The sequence below is a fragment of the Microchirus variegatus genome (assembly GCF_963457635.1).
Source record: "Microchirus variegatus genome assembly, chromosome: 21".
NCBI classification, from domain to species: domain Eukaryota; kingdom Metazoa; phylum Chordata; class Actinopteri; order Pleuronectiformes; family Soleidae; genus Microchirus; species Microchirus variegatus.
The window spans coordinates 12,020,132-12,041,261 of record NC_139822.1 but is presented as its reverse complement, the minus strand read 5'-3'; the positions used below and the strand labels follow the sequence as shown (position 1 = coordinate 12,041,261).

Here is a 21,130-nt window from a genome sequence, read left to right as displayed (position 1 = left end):
TTAAAGGCACAACACCAAGAATGCTTCATTGAAACCTAAATGACAACAAAAACGATGGTTTACCATTTACAGAGAACTTGCCTTATCTGTACTTATATGTATATGCACATTTACCACGACTGTATTTAGTGTTCTTATTGTAGTGTATTCAGAGTCTAACATAATAATAAAGACCCAGTTTATGACTTTAATAATGCCGTTTGGATCCTCTCAAAGCACAATAGACGTCTAAAACGTGATTTTTGTGGGCAATGTACACGATTATTCAGGCAAGAAAACCTGCAAGCGGCAAAGTAATATCATTACTGTGTCTTACACTGGCAGTAAACTGGTTACTGGGTGAGCCTTTTCTCACTGTGGGTAGTTAGAGAGTCGGATTGCATCTTTGTGGCAGTCTGCAGCCACAAGATATCTATGGAATGCAATTTTTTTGCAGGTCCCCCCCCCCATCACCATATTACATCGTTATACCAACACACACAGTGGGTGTCTGGGAAGAAATATGCAGACATTAGCCCCAAAATGTATTCCCATCTTGTGCTTGAGCCCAAATAATGGAGGTAATTCTTCTCCAAATGTCACATGGGAGAATTTGCAGGAGACACAAAAAAAAAAGAAAAAAAAAAAGCCCGATACGTTTGCACGATGCATTTCTCGAGACTGAACCAGGAACCTTGCGGTGCCTTTGAAGATGAAAAGAATTAAAACACGAGGGGAGGGAAACGATCTCAAGGCACTTCCATGTAAATCGAGGTCATGGGGGTCGATTCATGTCCTTTAAATTTGACATTAAAACGGTTTAAAATAACGACCTCTTTCTACGTCGCATCAGGTCGAAAAAGAGAAACATGACAATCAGAAATATCTTAAGAGAGTTTTTGTTTGTGACAAATAAATAGAAGCAGATACGACTTTCAGTCAATCAATGTTTATTTATATAGCACTTTACAATATATGCAGTGCCTCACATAAAAAGAATGAATAAAAAAAATACTCTCAATAAATTAGCAGGAGTAAAATACACAATAAAACAGGAACCAGAAAATAAGAATCAATAAAATTGGAAAATGTACTATTACGCAAATCAGTGGGTAACCTGTTCCCTGCGACGCATGCGTGCTAGATCACAGAATGCAGATTGCAGATCGGTTGAGCACTAAGGGTTAATTATTAAATATAATCTCGTGAAGGTTTGAGACACGAGTAAGCCGGTTTGAAAAGGTGAAAAAAAAAAAAAATCTCGAAAATAGCTGCATGGTGTTTGTTCCCTATGTGCCACGGGTTTACTCGGGGAGATTTGCAGTCCTCGATTACAGAAGCCACGAGAGGCCTCAGACGAAATTGAAAATAGCTGCCAAAGTCTGACTGATGAGAACGGACACCAGCTGGGAGCCAAAGTATAAAAAGTATTCAGGATTGAGATAACTTATATAGGTGCAACCATTTTCACCAACAAGGAGGATATGTATTGAAAACATTTCCGGGGCCTGCAGATGCAATTTAGTCTCTCGACTGCTGACAAGCCATTTAGAGCCAACAGCATCAGCCACCTCATTAGTGCCTTGCTGAGCCCAATGGATATAACACTGCAAATTAGGTGAACTTTCCCATGAATCCGTGTGAAGATATTCGCGGTGGCATAAATGCAGCCAAATGTCCGACAGGGGAGGGAGAGCGCGCCGGACAACTGCAACTGATGCAATCATCCTCAGCCTGTAAGATCATCCTCTACCAAAGAAACTTTACAGTCTCAATTTACAGATAGATAGATAGATGGATAGATAGATGGATAGATAGATAGATAGATAGATAGATAGATAGATAGATAGATAGATAGATAGATAGATAGATAGATAGATAGATAGATAGATAGATAGATAGATAGATAGATAGATAGATAGATAGATAGATAGATAGATAGATAGATAGAAAAGGCTCAGTGTGATCAATCTCCCATCCCAGAACAATGACATTAAAACTAGAACTCATTTTGCCTGCAGATAAAGTCATTTGAATTTCCCAGGCTTCATGTGAATGAATTTAAATGACTCCTATTCTGCAGGTGGCCCGCCTTGAATAAAAAAATGACATCATTGACTCTCTCTGCACAGTACCCATGTCCCCGTCGCTTGAGGGCGCTGTGTACTCCCGTCAGCTGTTGACGTACGACCTCGTCGACTCACGTTCCAGGAAGTGGATTCAAAGACAAACAAACAAAAAAAATGCCAATAGAGCGATACATGATGCTGTAGCAGCAACATGAACACGATGAAACGCATGACTGTGTTGTAAACATATGAAGCTCTTCCTCTGGGAACATTGTGGTGTTGCAGCGCGGAACCAAAAACACCGAGCAAGTAAGTCTGTTAGCTTCCTGTTTGGTTAACGCTACGTAGCGAGCTAACCCTGAGTTAGCGTACTAATAACTGGTTACACACAACAGGGAATCTTTAAGGGTGTTAATATTGTGTCGTCTGTAATAATGTGTTATAACATTTTTCATCGGTTATAATTAAACCTCGGTAGCAGTCCGGTAGCAAAGACAGCGACATATCCTTTATTATCTGGTCAACTGGGTTTTAATATCAGTCAAACCATAGTTTAAGCTTATATCTGTGGTGTTATTTCTCAACTAATGTAAATATGGAAGCAGCTTTTTGATTTGACTGACTTTACACAATAGAATTCTCAATTATAACTCACAGTGCCAAATACAAAATCTGTTTAAACTGTAAACAATACAATATATCCATACAGCATTGGTTACAAAGTCTAAAATCAGTCTCACAACATACACATGCAATATGTGTTAATATTAAGAATATGAATGACCCACACATGTGTTTTTCTATGCAATAATTCGAGAATTCAATTATAAATGAACTATTTAAATTAAATGGATGAATGTGGAAACTGTTTATTGATCCTCAGCAGTGTGGTACAGACCCTAGAATTCCCTGAACTCCCATGTTATAAGACATGCATTTGCTCTCTCTGTGTGTCTCAATATAACAGTGTTAAGATCCTGCTTGGCCTGGAGACATTACCGCACTGTACACAGGAAGTGATTAGTTTTATATCAAGACAGATGGAGGCAAGATCAACATTATTCTTGTAAAGTGGTGGCAAATAGGGTGGACTTTGACTTAAAACATAAAGAAGGACCAATGAAAAGTTTCAGGAGTGAATTCTATTGCTCAAAATCTTTCAGCAGTTCAATGAAATATGTGCTCCTTGCCCCTGCCCATCAGTAGGAAACACCCAAACGCCTTGAGGTCTCATAGTATTTCTTTATAGAGCCAGTTGTCAGATGAAGGACGCAGCAGACAATGATGTTGCATGATATGTAGCTGTTGACTGTTTTGGCGCAGCAAATATTAATAGTTCCAAACACCCGATTTTTTAACTTGCTCCATGTCATTGTTGTTCTGTGTTTGTGAGTCAAGTTGACCGGTGTGCTGGTGACACATGGCATGCGTTGCACGTGCAAACGTAGAATTGAAGTGAATGGACTGGCTGATATTGGATCTGATATTTTTATTGAATCTGTGCATCCCTAATTATGTTGTTTTCTGTTCACAAAACTAAACACTAAATCAGCAAAAGTGACACATAACACCTTCATGTATAAGACTCAGAAATCAATTGAGTGAGACTTTCAGACCAGTAGTGAACAAACAGTATTATAGCACATTTAAAGTACCAAAAATGACCAAGCTGGACATGCACTTCGTTCTGGTGAGATTTTAAGACTCATTGAAGGCTGCACTGAAACATAAAATCAGTATTTCCTAACTCAGTCCTGACATGAGGAAGTTGAAGGACCAGCCAGTCACGAGTTTTAGTTTGAAGGAAACCAGATATCATGAGTAGCAGCAATGTGATGTATAGTTTGAAGGACTATACTATGCTTTCAAGATGAACTGATGCCAATCATTATTTCATTGCTCTTATGCATCCAGATAAGAAGTATCTTCATATTTTCTAGAATATGAAATTGTTATTTCTGAAAATTATTCAAATTAACTCGTAGTAGCTTGTGATTGTATTTACTACCTGTCTACTATTGCAATTATTTTGTCTATTGTGTAATATACAGCTACCATAAACAGAACTGTCTTGTCTTTTGATACAGATTGAATATCATTCAGACTTCTAGTAAACGGTGACATTTTCAAGCCACTCCGATGTCTTCTGGCTGTCCACCCCAGTCACCTGCTGTGGCCAAGTCTGAAGTGCCAGTTGAGGGCGAATGTCCCTTGCTGGCTGCCACCTTTGCCTATTGGGACAACATCCTGGGTCCACGCGTGCGCTACATCTGGTCACCAAAGGGTGACCAGCTGATGTTCCTCAGTGATGGAGAGGTCACCTTTTTGGCCAATCATACCCTTAATGGGGAGATTCTGCGTAGTGCCGAGTGTGGCGCCGTGGATGTGAAGTTCTTTGTGCTGGCAGAAAAGGGCGTCATCATTGTGTCTCTCATTTTTGACGGCGAGCTAAAGGGGGACAAGAATACGTGTGCCTTGTCTATTATCCTGCCCCAGACAGAGCTGGCCTTCTACCTGCCCCTGCACACCATCTGTGTCGAGAGGCTAAAACACGTCATCCGCAAGGGACGCATCTGGATGCAGAAGGTAACTACTGATGTTTTGACGTCTTACTCTTGGCCATATATTTCCATTTTGTAATTTGCAAAGTACTACAAATAATAATAATATATTGGTATTTTACAGAAAAGAGTGATTCATAGAGGGAATTATACAGAGCACAGTACACCCACAGATTATTATTAAATCACCATTATGAGATTTAGATGAGTTGCAGACATTATTCGTTATTTGTAAGTCTAAAAGCAGCAATGCCAGAGAACCTGCAATAGCTGGTTGTTGTTGTTTTTTATTTCTTAGGATGAAGGCCACAGAAGAACATTTTTAGCAATACAGGAAATATAAACAAATGTCTGGTATATTTAAACTATTTTCAGATGAGTTCAGACAATGCTGATTAAGCCTCCACACAACTCTCTCTGTGACTCTCTCTTAGAATAGCAGTGTTGTTTTCATGTCCGTGGAGAAATGCACTGTATGTGCACAACTGAGCAGGCGAGGAAGAAGAAGCACACAGTGCATGTAAAGTGAGAAACAGTAGCTTCATACATCAGCATTATGGCAGAGAGAATCACCCATGAAAAGTTTCAGAAGTGGATTCTACTGCTAAAAATAAACCTGGAGATTCATTAGCAGATTAGCTAGGTTATGGTTACCCACTGGATCTTAAAAGCATGTGAGCGTATCTGTTATTGGAGTTCAAATTTAGGACTGATTTACGGATTCACTTTAGCAATGTACAGAGAAAGAACACTGGGGTCATTGTGAGACTGACAACTGAGCAGTTTTATCACTTCCCTTCTACTCTCTCCTCATGTTTTGTTGCTTATGACTAATTATTGTCATGATTAGAGTTGCAAAAGTGTGGAAAAGTTCAAGTACATTTCCAAAAACTTAACATGTGAACCTTTGTTTGGGATTCGGTGCTCTATCCAGTTCTTGTAATAAATCCATGGCATGTGATGGAGGAATGTACAGTGCATGTAGGGGGTGTGGCCTCACTTGCCCTGGAGTTAGTAGTGTGCTATGCGCCTGTGATTGAGTAATAATAGCATTGATATTCAACTGCATTTGCTTCAAATCTGATTGAAGCAAATTATGCTACAATATATTTAGCATTTTTTGCAACCCTAGTCATGAGAAATGTGCAGGTAACATAATATTGTCTTACTCCTGCCCTTTCAATCATGGAGTGCACATAAATATTGATTAGAAAATAATCAATAGTTACCCTTTTTTACTTTAATTTACTATAAACCTTATCTCACCTTACCTTCTGGTTTTCAAGTGGTATTAAGTCATCTATCTCTATGGTGTCATCCTTTTGGGGTTGCAGCAACATTGGCACAATAATTAAGTTGCTCACTTTCAGCACACAGGAGTACATTTGCTAATTACATCTGAGATCTCCTGCAGAGAAAGTTAGTGAGCAGATAATAATAAGGGCAGATGAAATAAGCTGACGCACAGTGTTTTACAATGCATCACTGTTGCAGACTCTGCTGTATAGGCCTATTTATCAGTCTCCAGTGTTTCGCATGTTTGTCACGATTGTTATTTTTACTGCGTCCCTTTTGTCAGACTGCTCATCCTGGCGTAAATATTGTAGCACGGGTCTTTATTTTTTGCCCGACACACCTGCAGTGTGGCCTCTTCACTGCTCTGTTAGTTGTGTTGTTACATTTTGAGAAACTAAATATATCATCAGCCTGTATATCAAAGCCCTTACAGCTGATGTTGCTCACTGACTGGGGCTGGGGGTCTGTCCTCCTCTATACTTTTACAGTTCAGTGCAAAATTCACCTCTTGTGCCACTGCTTGTATTAATACTGCACCTGACCTACATTTATGCCCCTAAATGAACAATAATAATTGTGAAGAAACATATTTCTTTATGGTTTAAAATTGCTAACTTAAAGCTCCGGTGTGTACGTTTTGGTGAGTTTCTGTTGTTGTTGATATTATTCTGCCTCTATTTGGTCTCCATGAACAGAAACAATATTTTGTGAACAACGTTATTTGTATACTATGTCCTTTATCTGAAAACAGATTCAGTCAAGCAATGCTATCATACCTAGCTGAGGGATCGTTTACTAGTGGCAGTGCAGGGGCAGGCTGATTGTAAAATTGTAAAAAAAACCATTTTATAATTATGACAAACCAATAAAACTGACACAGATGGGGTCAAATTTTATGAAAAGCTGCTCTCTACTGCAGCTGTGGATTAAAAGCTTTGTGAAGTTAAGAATATATATTGCCCTTGGAGTGACAGATTTTTTAATATTTTTTTAGTTGCCAGGAAAACTCTGTAGCGCCTCCCAGAGCTCAAAGGCTCAAACTGACTGTACATTTCGCTTTTCTGTTCTTTCTGTAAAAAAGCTGATAGATTTTTGGGGTTTGCCAATTATTTTTGTTGCTGTTGACACCATTTTAGAAAGCTTGCAGCTCATTTGGACACACCAGGCAGGAAATTTGTACACCAGTTCTAAGATGTGTCTTCTTACACCAAGGCCTCTCTCAGAAGATGTCAGGGCTGAGAGAATTTCTCAAGGATACATTCTGTGTTCAAGTTCAACTGGCAATCCAAGACTGTGCCAACATATTTAACATCTACAGTTTCTACAAGTTGGCCTGTCAAACCGCTGAACGACCGGGTTTATTAAGCAGCAGAATTCATTACTTTATATTATTTGTGTTTTCAGTCATTCTAGCACCTCAAGCATAATTACTTTTTCTGTGCAATATGAGACGGGTGACATGACATCAAAACACCGAGTTGTGTGGAGTTGATAGGCCTTGTGAACTAATTTGACGAAGGTTTAAATATAATGGACATTTTTTGACAGTTAAACGTTATATAGTAAAAAAAAAAAATAGGCATTGCTACTTCCAAATGTAGTGAATGTGGTAGAATCAACAGATTGGAGAACATGCTGCATCAAATCAACACCTCTAAAGTCTCTGCTCCACGATGTTTTCCATCCGTATTACACCATTTATATGCTGTGTTATGTTTCCTCCTCTCTTCATCCTCAGGGCTACAACATCATCTCAGTGTTAAGCCTGGAGATAATCCCAATCATGGAGCTGTTGGCCTCTATGAAGTCACACAGTGTGCTCGAAGATATAGATGTGAGCAATACACACACACACATACACACACATGCTGATTGATTGTTTCACTAAGGTGGCAACAACATCTTTGAGCCAACTTTAAAACAAGAAAGGACATTTGTTGTTTACTGACACAGTAATTAAGTTTCCAGATTTGTTTTCATTCATTATTTAAACCAAAAAATATTGCCACTTAAATAATTTATAGTGAATTCAGATTAAATGCTATTGCTACAGGAACTGAAAGGAAACAAGTTGCCTTTTGTTGCAAATTTCCATAGTTTTGTTCTATCACTTGAACTTTTCAAATGGCCTCATTTTCCTAAAGGATCTGAATTATTCATGCTTCCTCGATTACCATCCAGAGTAGTTCTATACATTGTTCCCCTAATGTAACAAAAAAGGAGAGAAAAACCTCCCCAAGAAATCTTCTTGGGGTTTCTGAATCAGATTTTCATGGCAGGGCCTGCAACACTGCCCATCTGTAATGTTGTTTCTTTTGTAACCAATTTTCAAAATGACTAATTTCTTTGTTTGGCTCCTGCTGAGTAGATAAAAGACACCGTGCTGAATGATGATGACATCGGGGACAGCTGCCATGAGGATTTCCTCCACAAGTAAGCGCTCCAATGCAGACAAATGGAGACAGATGATGAACAATGCCTGTTTAACACCCATCAACCTACCAATGATGAGTAATGGCTCTCTACTTTAGTGAAGGTTCCTCCTGAGAAAAGGATTGGAGCTAAATTGCTGTTTAGTGTTGACAGTCTGGAAAGTCCATTTTGACAATAAAGCTCCCAGCTGCTCTGAGCTGACCTGGATTAGTTCACCATCATCTGTGGACATGACAAAGTGTCAACTCAGAAATATTTAATTATAGAGTATATTTTTATACCACCAATCAGGGATGGACAAAACATGGCAGACACAAGGTGTAGTTTAGATTAAAAGCAAAACTTGTCAGGCCACATTTTGGTTGGAGCGAGGCTAATGTGACTTCCCATTGGCCAGAGCCATTTCACTTCTTACTCCAGGCTCTTGATTGTTTACTGGAGTCAGTTCATCCATCTCCGTCATGATTCCTAAAAGCTGCCATTAATAATTAGCGTAATGCCAATGGCGCTAATTGGTTATAATTTACAACCCTTTGTCTCTTTGGTTCAGGGCCATCAGCTCTCATCTGCAGACTTGTGGCTGTTCAATAGTCGTGGGAAGCAATCCAGAGAAAGTAAATAAGGTAAATTTACTGGATTAGTGGCTGCACACAGACAGGATTTGTAAACCATCTGCATAGTTTAAAAGCAGGCCGTTCTGAACAGGTTTTTGCAGTAGTTTGAATCTCAAGCTGACATTGCAGAGCAGATTTGCTGCTTCAGCTGTCAACAGAAAAAAGTGATTATATAATGGTGACACTGTAGATTAGACTTCTCTACTCACCCCTTGCTTTCCCAACTGCTTCAGGGAACTATGGTGGCCTTCACATACCAAAAATATGTTAATTTGCATGGTAGATGGCCCAAAATGGAGGCCTCCGTAAAGCAAGTCCTTGCTGGAAGTAAAATAAAACGCTGGCTCTAAGGTTATGAAAACCAAGCCATTACACGTTTAATTAGACATACATACTTCTGAATAGTATATTCAGTGTTTGCCAGTGAAAACTGCTAAATGTTACACACTGGACCTTTAACTGTTGTTTAGTTGACTTGAGGCCCAAATTGACAACCATTTACATGATTTTATTTTCTATCTAACAGCCAGGCCGAAGGCTAATACCAGATTAAGGTCTATAATTAAATGTGGCTTTTTAGTAATTATGGTCCTGATTTTGCAGCAGTTCACCTTCGTTTTAATCCAACGAGCAGCAAATCTGAGGTAAAAGAACAAAAACAACCAAACGAAACAAAAGGCTGTTCAATTTCTGTCCATATTTAAAAACTAGAAACCCAATACAGCGTGATACAGTGTCAAATAGCTTGATTAAGTTTTTCAATTTATTTTGCATGCCCAAACCTTTGACTGAAATCTATTTAATATACTTTCTGTTTATTTTACTGAACGCTTTCATTAGTTTCAGTTTTTAACTCTGTCTCTGTTTGTCTTCTTTAAGATTGTGCGAACTCTTTGCCTCTTCCTCACTCCTGCCGAGAGGAAGTGCTCCCGCCTCTGCAAGGCTGACTCTTCTTTCAAATATGACACGGGCCTATTTGTCCAGGGTCTTCTAAAGGTAGCCGCCAGTTCGTTAGTACATTTGTTTGAACTCGCGCCTGGTTACTGCTCTGTGTGTTGTCTGCTTGTTTGATCTTGCCCATGCTGTTGTCCTTGTTTTTACCCCCCCTTCAGACATTTTTTTTCTTTCTTTTTTTTTTTTTTTTTTTAACAAGATCCATTTATTAACTTATTTCACAGGGGCAGAAACAGCACATAGATCATTGCACAACAATAATCCAATGCAATACATACTGCATTTAAATACAGTACTGCTTCCGTTTTGTCTTTGTGAACAAAAACGGTTTATGATGATTTATATACTGTGTTCTTCATGTAATACTTTCAAATCTGACTGAGGGAGCATTTGTGTGTATACAGCAGCAGCATTCGGGGTGGATGCGGGTAAAAAGCATTTATCCTCTCAAACTACTGAATAGGTATATATACTGTGGTATTAATGACAAAAATTATCACAGGTATCAGTTTACTGTGGTATTGTTAAAATATGTTCAAAATGTAGAAGACAAAAGACTAAATAAATTAAATACAGTGAAAAAATATGTATGAAAACTGTGCAAAATTAAATACAACTGTGCAATATTAATAATAATCTCACTTATAAAACCTTGAATAAGTAATTCAAGTGTTTAAATAAAAATAAGAGTCATTATAAACACATTCCACAAAGTAACAGTTAAATTTCAGCTTTAACAAGATTGTAGGGTTTGGTGATTTCAGTTTTGCAAAGTAAATCCACGATTGGAACTTTGTGCAATTGAATTCACTTCTGAAACGTCTCGCTTCTGGACGCTTCTTTGTGTTTTGTGTCTCACTTTACCAGTACAATGTTGCTATTGCCTTCTTGTCTTGAAATTGTTTGCCTTGTGCAGCGTGGGAATGTCCTTGGATGACACGAGAAGTTTCTGCACGGATCACTGCTCTGCTGTGACGCAAAAGAGTGGGTAAACAAAAACAAGGGCAGCAAAAAAGCTGATAGAGTTGATTGACTTGTTAAGAACATGAGTCTGTTAAGTACACACTGACACTGTTATGTATCTTATACAATATTAGATTTCCGTGTATACATGCAGAAACCAGACGAATAAAACAAACTAAAGGATAGCACAAGTTCCATACTTGAGATATGAAATAATACATTAAAACCCACACATGATGCCTACATAGCATGTTTTTTTTTTCAAAAAGCTATTCTGATATTCACCCTTTGTGGGTTTTATTTCCATGTGTCTGCTCCCCTAAACGCTGTGTCTTCTGTGCTTTTTCACTGGAACAAGACATGAATAACACGAACATGTTATCACACATCTGACACAAAACAAGGACGGCACTCCCAACACTCCCCTTTAATTCAAAACACTGTGCAGTGTTAACAATGCTAATAAAACGATGCCTGATCCGCCCCCTTCCTCTCATCAAATCAAAATTTAATTTTTTCCTCACTGGCGCATGCCCCACCCCTCCACTTTGTTTTGTGAAAATTGGCTCAGTAATTGTTTTGTAATTAAACCAACAGATGCAGGTGAAAATATAGCCTCCTTGGTGAAGGTGATAATCATACCAGATAGTGAGATGATAAGCCCCAAGTTCACATGTTGATGTTGATAACTGGCTTTTCCTTCCCCTGTTGTTTAATTCCCAGGATTCCACAGGCAGCTTTGTCCTGCCCTTCCGTCAGGTTCTCTACTCCCCGTATCCAACCACTCACATCGACGTTGACATCAACACCGTGAAGCAGATGCCGCCGTGCCACGAGCACACATACAACCAGAGGCGCTATATGCGGTCAGAGCTGAGTGCGCTCTGGAAAACCGACAGCGAGGAGGACATACCTCCAGACACGGTCATTTACACTGATGAAACCTTCACACCTGACCTGTGAGTCACACACACAGACAATCCTTGCCTGACCTGAAAGATGCACACATTTGTACATATTCTAACTTTTAATCTAATATTCCTTTTTTCTCAGCAATATTTTTCAGGACGTCATGCATAAAGATACCTTGGTGAAGTCATTTATAGATGAGGTGAGACGACAGTTTTTTATTTTTTTCTTAAAGTGAAACATCATATGAAACGTACACCCAAATTCTCTTTACTGTCGCTAGTCATGATTCCTCCAAATTCTGAGGAGTTTGCTCTTAAAGACAGAGATTATTCAAAGTGATACTGAGCCTCCTCTACATGAACATGGTATTTATAAAGAAAAAGATCTTTAATTTGTTTTTATTTCTTAATGATTTGCCATTTTTAAACCCAAAGCATGTATTCAATCAGCCCTTTTAGGTGAAATCACCAAGCGGAAATTAATTGGGTAGCCATTTTTTGTGTGATCCTTACAGCGGTAAGTCATATTGACAACACTCCTGGAGTGATGGTTACTATTTGTAACAACAATATGTTGCTTTTTCAAGGTTAGCACAAAGGAGGAAGATGGGGGGGGTGGTGTAGTATTAATTATTATGAAGTTTTTCCAGCTGACTTGTGGCCTGGACTACTAATTTGCATCCTGTGTCATACCCAGGTGTTCATGCTGAAGCCGGGGCTGTCCCTGCGGAGCACCTATCTGGCCCAGTTTCTGCTGCTGCTCCACAGGAAGGCCCTCACACTGCTCAAGTACATCGAAGACGAAACGTAAGAACCGTCACAAATGCTGTGTTTCCGTCATGCTGCTGAAAATGGTTTGTAACGGTATGGTTTGGAATGGTAAAGCCCTGGGTCGGGCTTGGCATTTCGACTGACAACAGTACTTGGTAGGCGGGGTGTAGGAGCCATACATGTAAGTTTTGTATATTTATTCTGTGTTGATTGATGCTGGAATTGGTGCACACTTGGGATTGGTATATTGGTGATGGGTGTGTCACTACCGGGAGTATGTGGCGATAAAGGATTGTTGTCCCCAGTTCACTGGTTGCTGGTTGTCAGTCATGACATAGGGTGAGCTAGGTGGAGCGAAATCTTTTGTTGACTAATACAGTGGCTTGTCATTGAAGTAATCTAATGATGATTGGCCGCTATATGGGGTGTGGGCTGTGCCTCATGGCTGCATGAGCAGGCCATCGTACTGGTGTGACAACATTGAACGCTAATCAACAGACAACAATGGAGGACATCCATTTTCTACTCTTTGTTTGTGGCTGATTGTTTCAACAAGACGCCAAGCTTTGTATAGAGAATAGACCGCAGGCATTTGCCTCGACTTTCATGGGATATTTACACGAAGGAGTGAAATTTTTCTGTCGCCCAATCAGCCTTTCTATTTGACTCTGGTACTCGAAGGGAAGGGTTCCAAGAACGGAACAGTTGGGGTTATTTTATTACTACTCTTACTGGAAATGCTAAAAAAATACGTACCATGCTGTACCAAAGCAAACATATCACATATGAAGAGTGCAGCAGGAGATGGCCTTGGTTAAATGTATTCAAGTGCAGGAACATTTCCCCAACTTTCTGGTGAAGGGGTGGAACTTGCACAAGGGTTACTGGCAGGAAAGGTTCAGGAAAATGTCTAGAGTGGCATTTGCTGACATGGGCCTTCTCATGTATTACCCCTCCTGAGAATTTCAAGAAAATGTCTGGACTTTAGTGCATGTTTAAAGCAGAGGAATAAGAAATAACCAAAATAATTAATGTACTGTGGTTGCACTTGCTCAGACAGCAACATGATCACCACATGCCCGAGGACACACAGAATCAAAAAAGCCTAAAGCCCTGTAGCCTATTCATTCTTGTCATATCAGTGAATCTTTGTGATAATATGCAAGAATTTGCTGTGCAGTGGTGAGGATATGGCAGCTCTAGAGGGACAAATCATCAAGCAAAGGATGACGGGGAACTGACGAGATTATTTTCAACTGAGAAACATCTGCTCGTCCTCGCTGTCCGAGTTCAATAGTGCAGAGAGGTGTGTCCTTTGTGCACGACACAGAACTGCCTGAGGAATAAGGATAAGTTACTCTGATTCACTTGACCGGAGGTGCACAGCAGACACTCGATGAACAGATGAAGATGAAGACCAGGATGTCAAACAGTGAGCGAAAGATAAACATATGGTCAGGATACCATGCGGGGAGAGTGCACAGAATGTAGGCTCCTTTCCACTGAGCTGCAGAAACGAACAGATGAGTCACCCAGCTCCCTCGCCCTGCTCTTGATCTGTAGCTGTGATGTGTTGCTCAAGAAATCTAGAAGGTACAGATATTTTTGGCATTTGAAAATGGTCAAATCTGAGCCCTGACACCACAGTTAATCAGAGTCATTATGACTTACACTTGCCAAAAGTAAGTGTGAACTAACAGCTCACAGGGCTTGGGTTGTTACATCAGCTAACTTTGCTGAAATATCTTGCTAATTTTCTCTAAACCCCTTGATATGTAAACAATAGAATACTTGGTATTGTAGTTCTAGCACTATTAAAACAAATAAATCATTAAATATCGTGAAAAAATAAAGCGAAAGTTTAAGTTGTCGTAGGAGTCTGGAAAAGCATGCAGGAATGTAGCGATAAATCCCACCTCCTCCTCTCTGCTCGCTCATCAAAGCTCTGCCCATAAAGAACATCATGTGGGAATCATCTGCATAAAACACTCCTAAATTATCATTGTGCTGGTTGAGGTTAAAGGGGACAGTCATGCCAGCAAATCAATCCATTCAGTTCAAATACAATGTTTTATGTGTTTATTACAGCATTGTAAGGGCTGCAGTACAGGATTTTCACCCAGACAAATGTATTGACTCATGGCTATCAGCTGAGCCGGCCCGAGGCATAAGCAAGCTAAGTGGCTGCGTCGGACCAATATTTTAACATCTAGATATCTTTACATGCGTTCATATAGCTCAAAATAGTGTTTATCAAAGTTTTGTCATTCTGTCATCAAGATTGTACTTAGTATCTAGTGCAAATTTGCACATTTATTCCAAGTTTTGAAAACCAAGGCTATTGAACTGGTTTACTACTTTGCATCAAGTGCAATTCTGCTGTTGTATTTTCTTACTTTTTGTAAGTGCTCCACTTTGAATATGAAAGTGCAAATTAAAACGAGGCAGTTTTTTCTGTGATTTTACGGCCCTGTAAACAAAGAGTGACACTGTTTTGGGGTAAATAACATAGCTAAAATATACAATGTAATAGTCAAGCACAGGCGACTTCTAGGTGGTGGGAGGGGGCCCCAAATCAGATTCGGCTTAGAAGTCACCATAAAGGCTTGGGCTGGCCCTGGCTAAGAGTGTGTGTGAAGAGGATGTCAACAAATAGGATGTGTAGTGTATAAATACTAGGGGTGGGTCAAAATATCGATTTGGTGATATAGCATCCTTCCTCCTGCAATACGATAATCGATACGCCAGGGCAAATATCGATATTTTAATCAACAAATGGAGGCGCTCTCAATTTCCCTCACTGGGTGTCACTACTACTACTACAACGAGATAATGGCAGAGAACGCTACGTTTTAGAGATGCTACTTCTACGTTCAATACATAGACTTCATGCACTTGTTGTGAATAAGTAGAGAAATCTTGCACTTTAGACGGATATCATGGATCTCCATATGATTGTCCTGCAATATATTGATTATCACAGAATCATTCTATCACAACATTGCTATCGTGGAATTGCGTGTCGTAACGTATCGCCAGTTACCCTGTGATTCCCACCCCTATTTAATTCAGACTATAGCTTTAAATTCAGATTTCCCCACCAGTGTGTCCTTTTAAACCTCACAGAAAACAAGTTCACAGTGAGCAGTCGACTGACATCTACTGACTTTGTGCCTCTGTATAATCACACCCGCCACAGCATCAAAGCTGAATTTTCCTCTCTGATAAATAAAGTGTGGGCATAATTTTAGTATTCCCCTGGTTACATTTGCGTCCTTCTGGCGGGACAATGCACATAATGTATATGCATGTGGACAGGAGCACGGAAAAGTCTGTCCTTGAGTTTTAACATGTTGGGCAGATCTCATCAAACAAACACCGTAACACCCAGCCCTCTCTGTTTATGGTACCTGTCATGAGATCGTGCTGCGCGGTGTGCTAGCTCACTCAATTCGACCTGAGTGGTGGTGATTGATTGTCTGGTGACACAGAATGATGAATCCTGAGCATCACTTCCTTCTCCTCTATAATGCATAAGTGTTAAATGAAGTAAATAATATATGGAGTAAGGAAATCATGTAAAGCAATGATTTAAAGCATGTTGCCTTCACAGCCATGTAAGGCTCAGAGAGTCTGGAATGAAGCCAGCAGCGTCATGTTTCCCCATCATCATCAAAACACCAAATGGTGCTTTTATGATCATCGTTTTAATCACTGACAAGAAACTTGTCATTTATCTGCCTCCCTCAGCCACACAAATTGACTTATTTCCGGTTGTAAGTTGAATCTGGTGGCTTTTAATGGCCTCACACCACCTTTTGCATTAATATGCCTTTGATTTTTGACTGTTAACAAAGAACAGCACCGGTAGCTTTACACTTGACTACATCCACTGAATTCCCTGTATCTCCAGGGACTCGATTCAGTTGTAAAAGGACTAGGAATAATAGTATTACTGGTCATTCTCTCGTCCCATCAGCATTACTGTAACCACCCTGTGGCTCAGCTCCAAAGGCCCAGACTTTTCATCACAGACATTTTTTTTTTTCCATGCCACCCTCCCTGTGGTGACTTGGGTCAACGCTCCATCTGGGCTTGACACATCCTTCTGTGCTCTCATCAGTGAACTGACCTTCCCACTCCTTTAGGACAGCAGTCACTCCATATTTAAATCCTCCGCTTTTTACATAGTCTTCCTATACTGTTGTTTGCAAAAGTCATTTAAAGACTTTCTGCAAGTTATTTTTCCCTATTGTTCTATCTTTAACTCTATATAGAAGTATAGCATTTTAAAAGTGTATTTGTCAGCGTCCTAACTGGTTGGCTCCAGGAAGCCCAGACCAAAGCCCCTTTCTAACGTTATGAAGAGCTCAGTACTCTGCTATTTGGCTGCCTCTGTTTTTGTATCATAAAGCCAACCATGCACAAACTCTGTTCACTCTTGCAGCTGTTGAATAGTGGTGGAACTAGTTGTCTTCAAACTAAGAAGTCCAGTTATTCTAGTCAACATGCAGATGTGTAGTCCCAAAGTGCTTCTGACTGTGTTGTAAGCGTGTGAATGGAGGTGATAGATGTTGTAGGCAGGTGTGTGAAAAATGCTGTGAGTGAAACTCGGTAAAATGCTTCGTTCAGTGTTTCTCAAACTTTTTATACCAATTACCACCTGAAAAAATGTTGAGCGCTCAAAGAAACACCTTAATCATGTTAAAATACAGTGGTGTAAATAGGCAGAGCAAAGTCAGCTACAGATGTTTCATAGGAGCCAGGTTTATTCCTAATAAGATAATTTGCTCTCTCATCCTCCTCCTTTTCCTCACATATACTTTAGACACTGGCAACTGTTTCCTAACTTGTTTCTTATATGATGTATAAATGGCAGCTACAAGGCCACAAACCCCTTAAAGGGGTAATATTATACCCTATTTCTCCAAGTTAAACTTGTTCCCTGGTGTCATAAGGAACATGTCTGTGACATCCTTTGGTCAAAATACCATAAGAATGAAGCACCACAGCAGCTCAATCACCCTGCCAAAACAAGTTAAAACAAAACTTAAGGGACAGGAAATGACATCAGCCGCAGAGGCTACTCTAGCAGGCTACTCCTGTATGCTGAGCGGTTGACAAAGAATACTAACACATAAGTTAAAGGCCATGTTTTTGTTTTAGTCCTTATAAGTATTTCTTAAAATACATCAATTTAAAACCTTATTACAAAATTGAAAATGAAAAAACATTTATTAATTTATATTTAATGACCTTTCAAGGCCCATCTGCAGTCACACACGCTGTCTTAATGGAATATCTTTTTAGGGTCTATTTTACAATAATGCAGCTTTCTTAATGATCGTTATCTCAGCATATGTGCCAACTCTACCCCAGTTGACTATAAATTAGCTACATACAATTATGCCCAGTTCTTTTTTACAAGAAACTGAACTGTGTCCCCGGGGAGGATTTAGTGAAGAGCAAAGCTACTTAACTGTTTTTTTTAATTATTATTTTGTTTTATTGTTGAATGAATGTTCTGTTAACGGTGTACATCCACGGCACTTTAATGCAAAAGGTGCGGTGAGGACAAGCCTGACATACCGTTTCAGTTAATCCAACAGCCGCACCCTAGGGGTTCCTACTTCTACATCATCATGTTTGTACTTTGCTAAGCCTCTGGCTGAAGTCAGAGCCCACCAGAGATTTCACTTGTTTTCTCTCCCATCTCTCATCTCTGTGCTCAAAACCTTTTACTCAAATTAAAAACTTTACAGTTTGTGGAGCCCCAGCCGACGCCATGCCTAATCAGTTCCTCCAGGAATTAGAAATTGGCTCTTTTCCATTATACAGTTGCAGCACTACTCGGCTTGACTCAACAGTTTTTTTTTTTTGCTTTTCCATTAGTGATAGTACCTGGTGCTTTTTTTGGTACTTGCTCGGCGAGGTTCCAAGCGCACTGGGCCGATCCTAAAATGTGATGTCAACAGACTGTCGGCCACTGATTGGTCAGAGAGTGTCGTCACTGGACGCAGTCTACGTGACTGTAGATCAGTTAAAAGACTTACAAATCCTGAAAACATGCTTTAATCTCCAACATTTAGCAAGGAAATGTCTAAAATCTCAACATTTAATGGAGGAGTCTGGTGTATTTAGAGACAGCACTGCTGAAATCACAACCCGTTCAGCCGCATTTCATTTCAGTTCAGTGGCTGTGTCAGAGTCTGAGCTCCAGTCATGAAGAAAGTACTGAACGATTTTAATTAGCTGATTCAAATGATATAGTGCGCCGAAAAAGAGGGGCTTTGCTCGTCACTCATTTGTGTTTGTGTAATAATGAATGCAAATTCAGCCAATTACAGCGACTGTTTGCCAACCTTGGAATTTATCCCAATCACTGCAACTTTGACTAATCACTGTAGTCTTCTGCAAGGCATGTGTCCATGACAGTGGGGCTGTTTTAGCATTCATCACTGTGTTAGTTATATCACTCTTTCTCAGATGGTGGGTTATGGGCCTGGATAATGCCATTTTACTGTACATAGGGATGTGTTGACTTCAGCTGCTCCTCTTTCGTCTGAGAGAGGGAGCTGCAGGACGGGGCTGCAAATAGCTATGCTTTTCACAATCAAATCATTTGTCGATCCATTAGAACAAACATGAATTTATTGTCCTCATATTCAGTCATTTTACAATATGCTGTCATCTATAAATATATTAATACTGGTGTGTAACCATGTTTGTTTTCTGACCTAATATCATAAGAATTGTTGCTGTGATCCCATTATATTCTGTCTAAAATGCTCCAAAATGATGATGATGATGGCATTTTTCACAGCAAAAGCTCCAGAAACAAAACACAACTCCACAAACAAAGCCATTATTCTTGTGCTTGCAGGAAAAGCCCATAAGCGCTCTTGTTTATGGCGTTGCTAACAGCCTGATGTCTAAGGGCAGGTTATTTTACAGGTGTCTTGACAGGGTTGTTTATGCTCACTTGCCATTCTGTATCCACATACATAATTCATGGTGGCATGGCATTCCTGCGCGCACAGCTGCAGCCCCAGCTCAATGCTAATACAGAGCCTCTGACCCTGAGCAGTGTAGGTTGTTAACAGTTGCAGCACAGTGAAACATTTTTGCTCACTTTCATTTGCAGGCAAAAGGGGAAGAAGCCGTTTCGATCCCTGCGCAACTTGAAGACGGACCTGGATCTGATGGTGGAAGGAGACCTGAACATCGTGATGGCCTTTGCTGAGAAGCTGAGGGCAGGACTGCACTCGTTTGTGTTTGGGAAACCATTCTACACCAGCATGCAGGAGCGAGACATCCTCATGACCTTGTGACTCTTATTGTTTACTTGCACTTTATTTATTGGATGGTCAATGAAAACACATGTTTCTGTGCCATTGTTTTCTGTCGTTATTGTGTGTGTGTGTGTGTGTGTGTGTGTGTGTGTGTGTGTGTGTGTGTGTGTGAGTGTGTGTGTTTGAGTGTGCGTTCTCTTGTTACATGAAGGCATGAATATTTAGTTCTGCTGTGCTGGAATGAGAATCTAATTTTGCCTTCCTTTTGTGTCTTGATCAATACAAGGCATGATTTTTATTAACAAAATGGTTGTTACTGTTGTTATGAGCCATTAGAATTAAAGTTTTGATATATTGCCTTGATCATGATGTAAGTTTATTGTTTTAGAAGTTAATTATTCTCTACTGCTGGATTAATTATTCATGTATACAGTGCCTCCTGCTAACAAAGGCTCTGTGTTAATTTATGGTGTTAAACCTCGCCCAGGTACCCACTGGTACATTTGCAATTTAATTGAATTTGTATTTATAAGAAGTAGAAGTTATTAACTTTCATTACTGCCTAGTATTCCGTGGACCTTTGAAACCACTGAACTTGTGGCTTGCCATTTTTAAACACCTGATTAACGACAATGTGTCCAGAATGTGAACAATTCAGATGCAATAACATTCTAAAAATGTTTTTGTCTAATAATGAAGCAGGATAATTTCATAAAAACAAATAAATAAATCAGAAATACGCACAAAGGCACTGCAAATGAAATCTCAATTCAAAAGACTGAAAGCAGCAATCCACGTGTTACAATTATTCAAAGATGTTTTACAACGCTCAATTGTGTTCTTGTTACCTACGCTGTTTCTTTTTGCATTTTTTAAGTCGCACTTTTGTCTAATTTATTTTCAGATAATACAAACTTAAACACTTGTGATCGGTAATCCACAAATATGTCTATGTAGAAACTGTTTAACTGCTGTATTAAACATGTTTGATTAACAAATGTAGTCTGTCCATAATTGCCTTGAGGAAGAACATTATTGTCCTCTGAGTATTTATCATATTTAAAACAAGAGGGAAATTAACCAAAAGTGTTAATGACATAGTCTGATTTATAGTGACTATACTCAAGACCCCCATATGGAGTTATTTCAGCTGCTTTTTTCCCCCCATTATTTTGTTAAAACAGTATTTACAGAGACAAAAAGGAGCATATACATACAAAAAGTACTAAAAATGTGTGATGTAATGTGAGGTGTGTCAATCTGAGTGGATAAACAATGCAGCTCCTA

At 39.5% G+C, this 21,130-nt stretch overlaps 1 protein-coding gene across 1 annotated transcript; it reads left to right on the top strand.

Annotated features, from left to right (window-relative positions):
* Nucleotides 1-2,217: 2,217 nt before the first annotated feature.
* On the top strand, nucleotides 2,218-20,771 carry c9orf72 (C9orf72-SMCR8 complex subunit). The gene is made up of 10 exons (XM_083907462.1): nucleotides 2,218-2,357; nucleotides 4,136-4,634; nucleotides 7,644-7,739; nucleotides 8,274-8,338; nucleotides 8,889-8,961; nucleotides 9,832-9,948; nucleotides 11,593-11,828; nucleotides 11,923-11,980; nucleotides 12,478-12,587; nucleotides 19,696-20,771. Exons 2-10 carry the CDS (start codon nucleotides 4,188-4,190, stop codon nucleotides 19,880-19,882), a joined length of 1,389 nt encoding a protein of 462 aa, XP_083763588.1. The 5' UTR covers nucleotides 2,218-2,357; nucleotides 4,136-4,187; the 3' UTR covers nucleotides 19,883-20,771.
* Nucleotides 20,772-21,130: the final 359 nt, after the last annotated feature.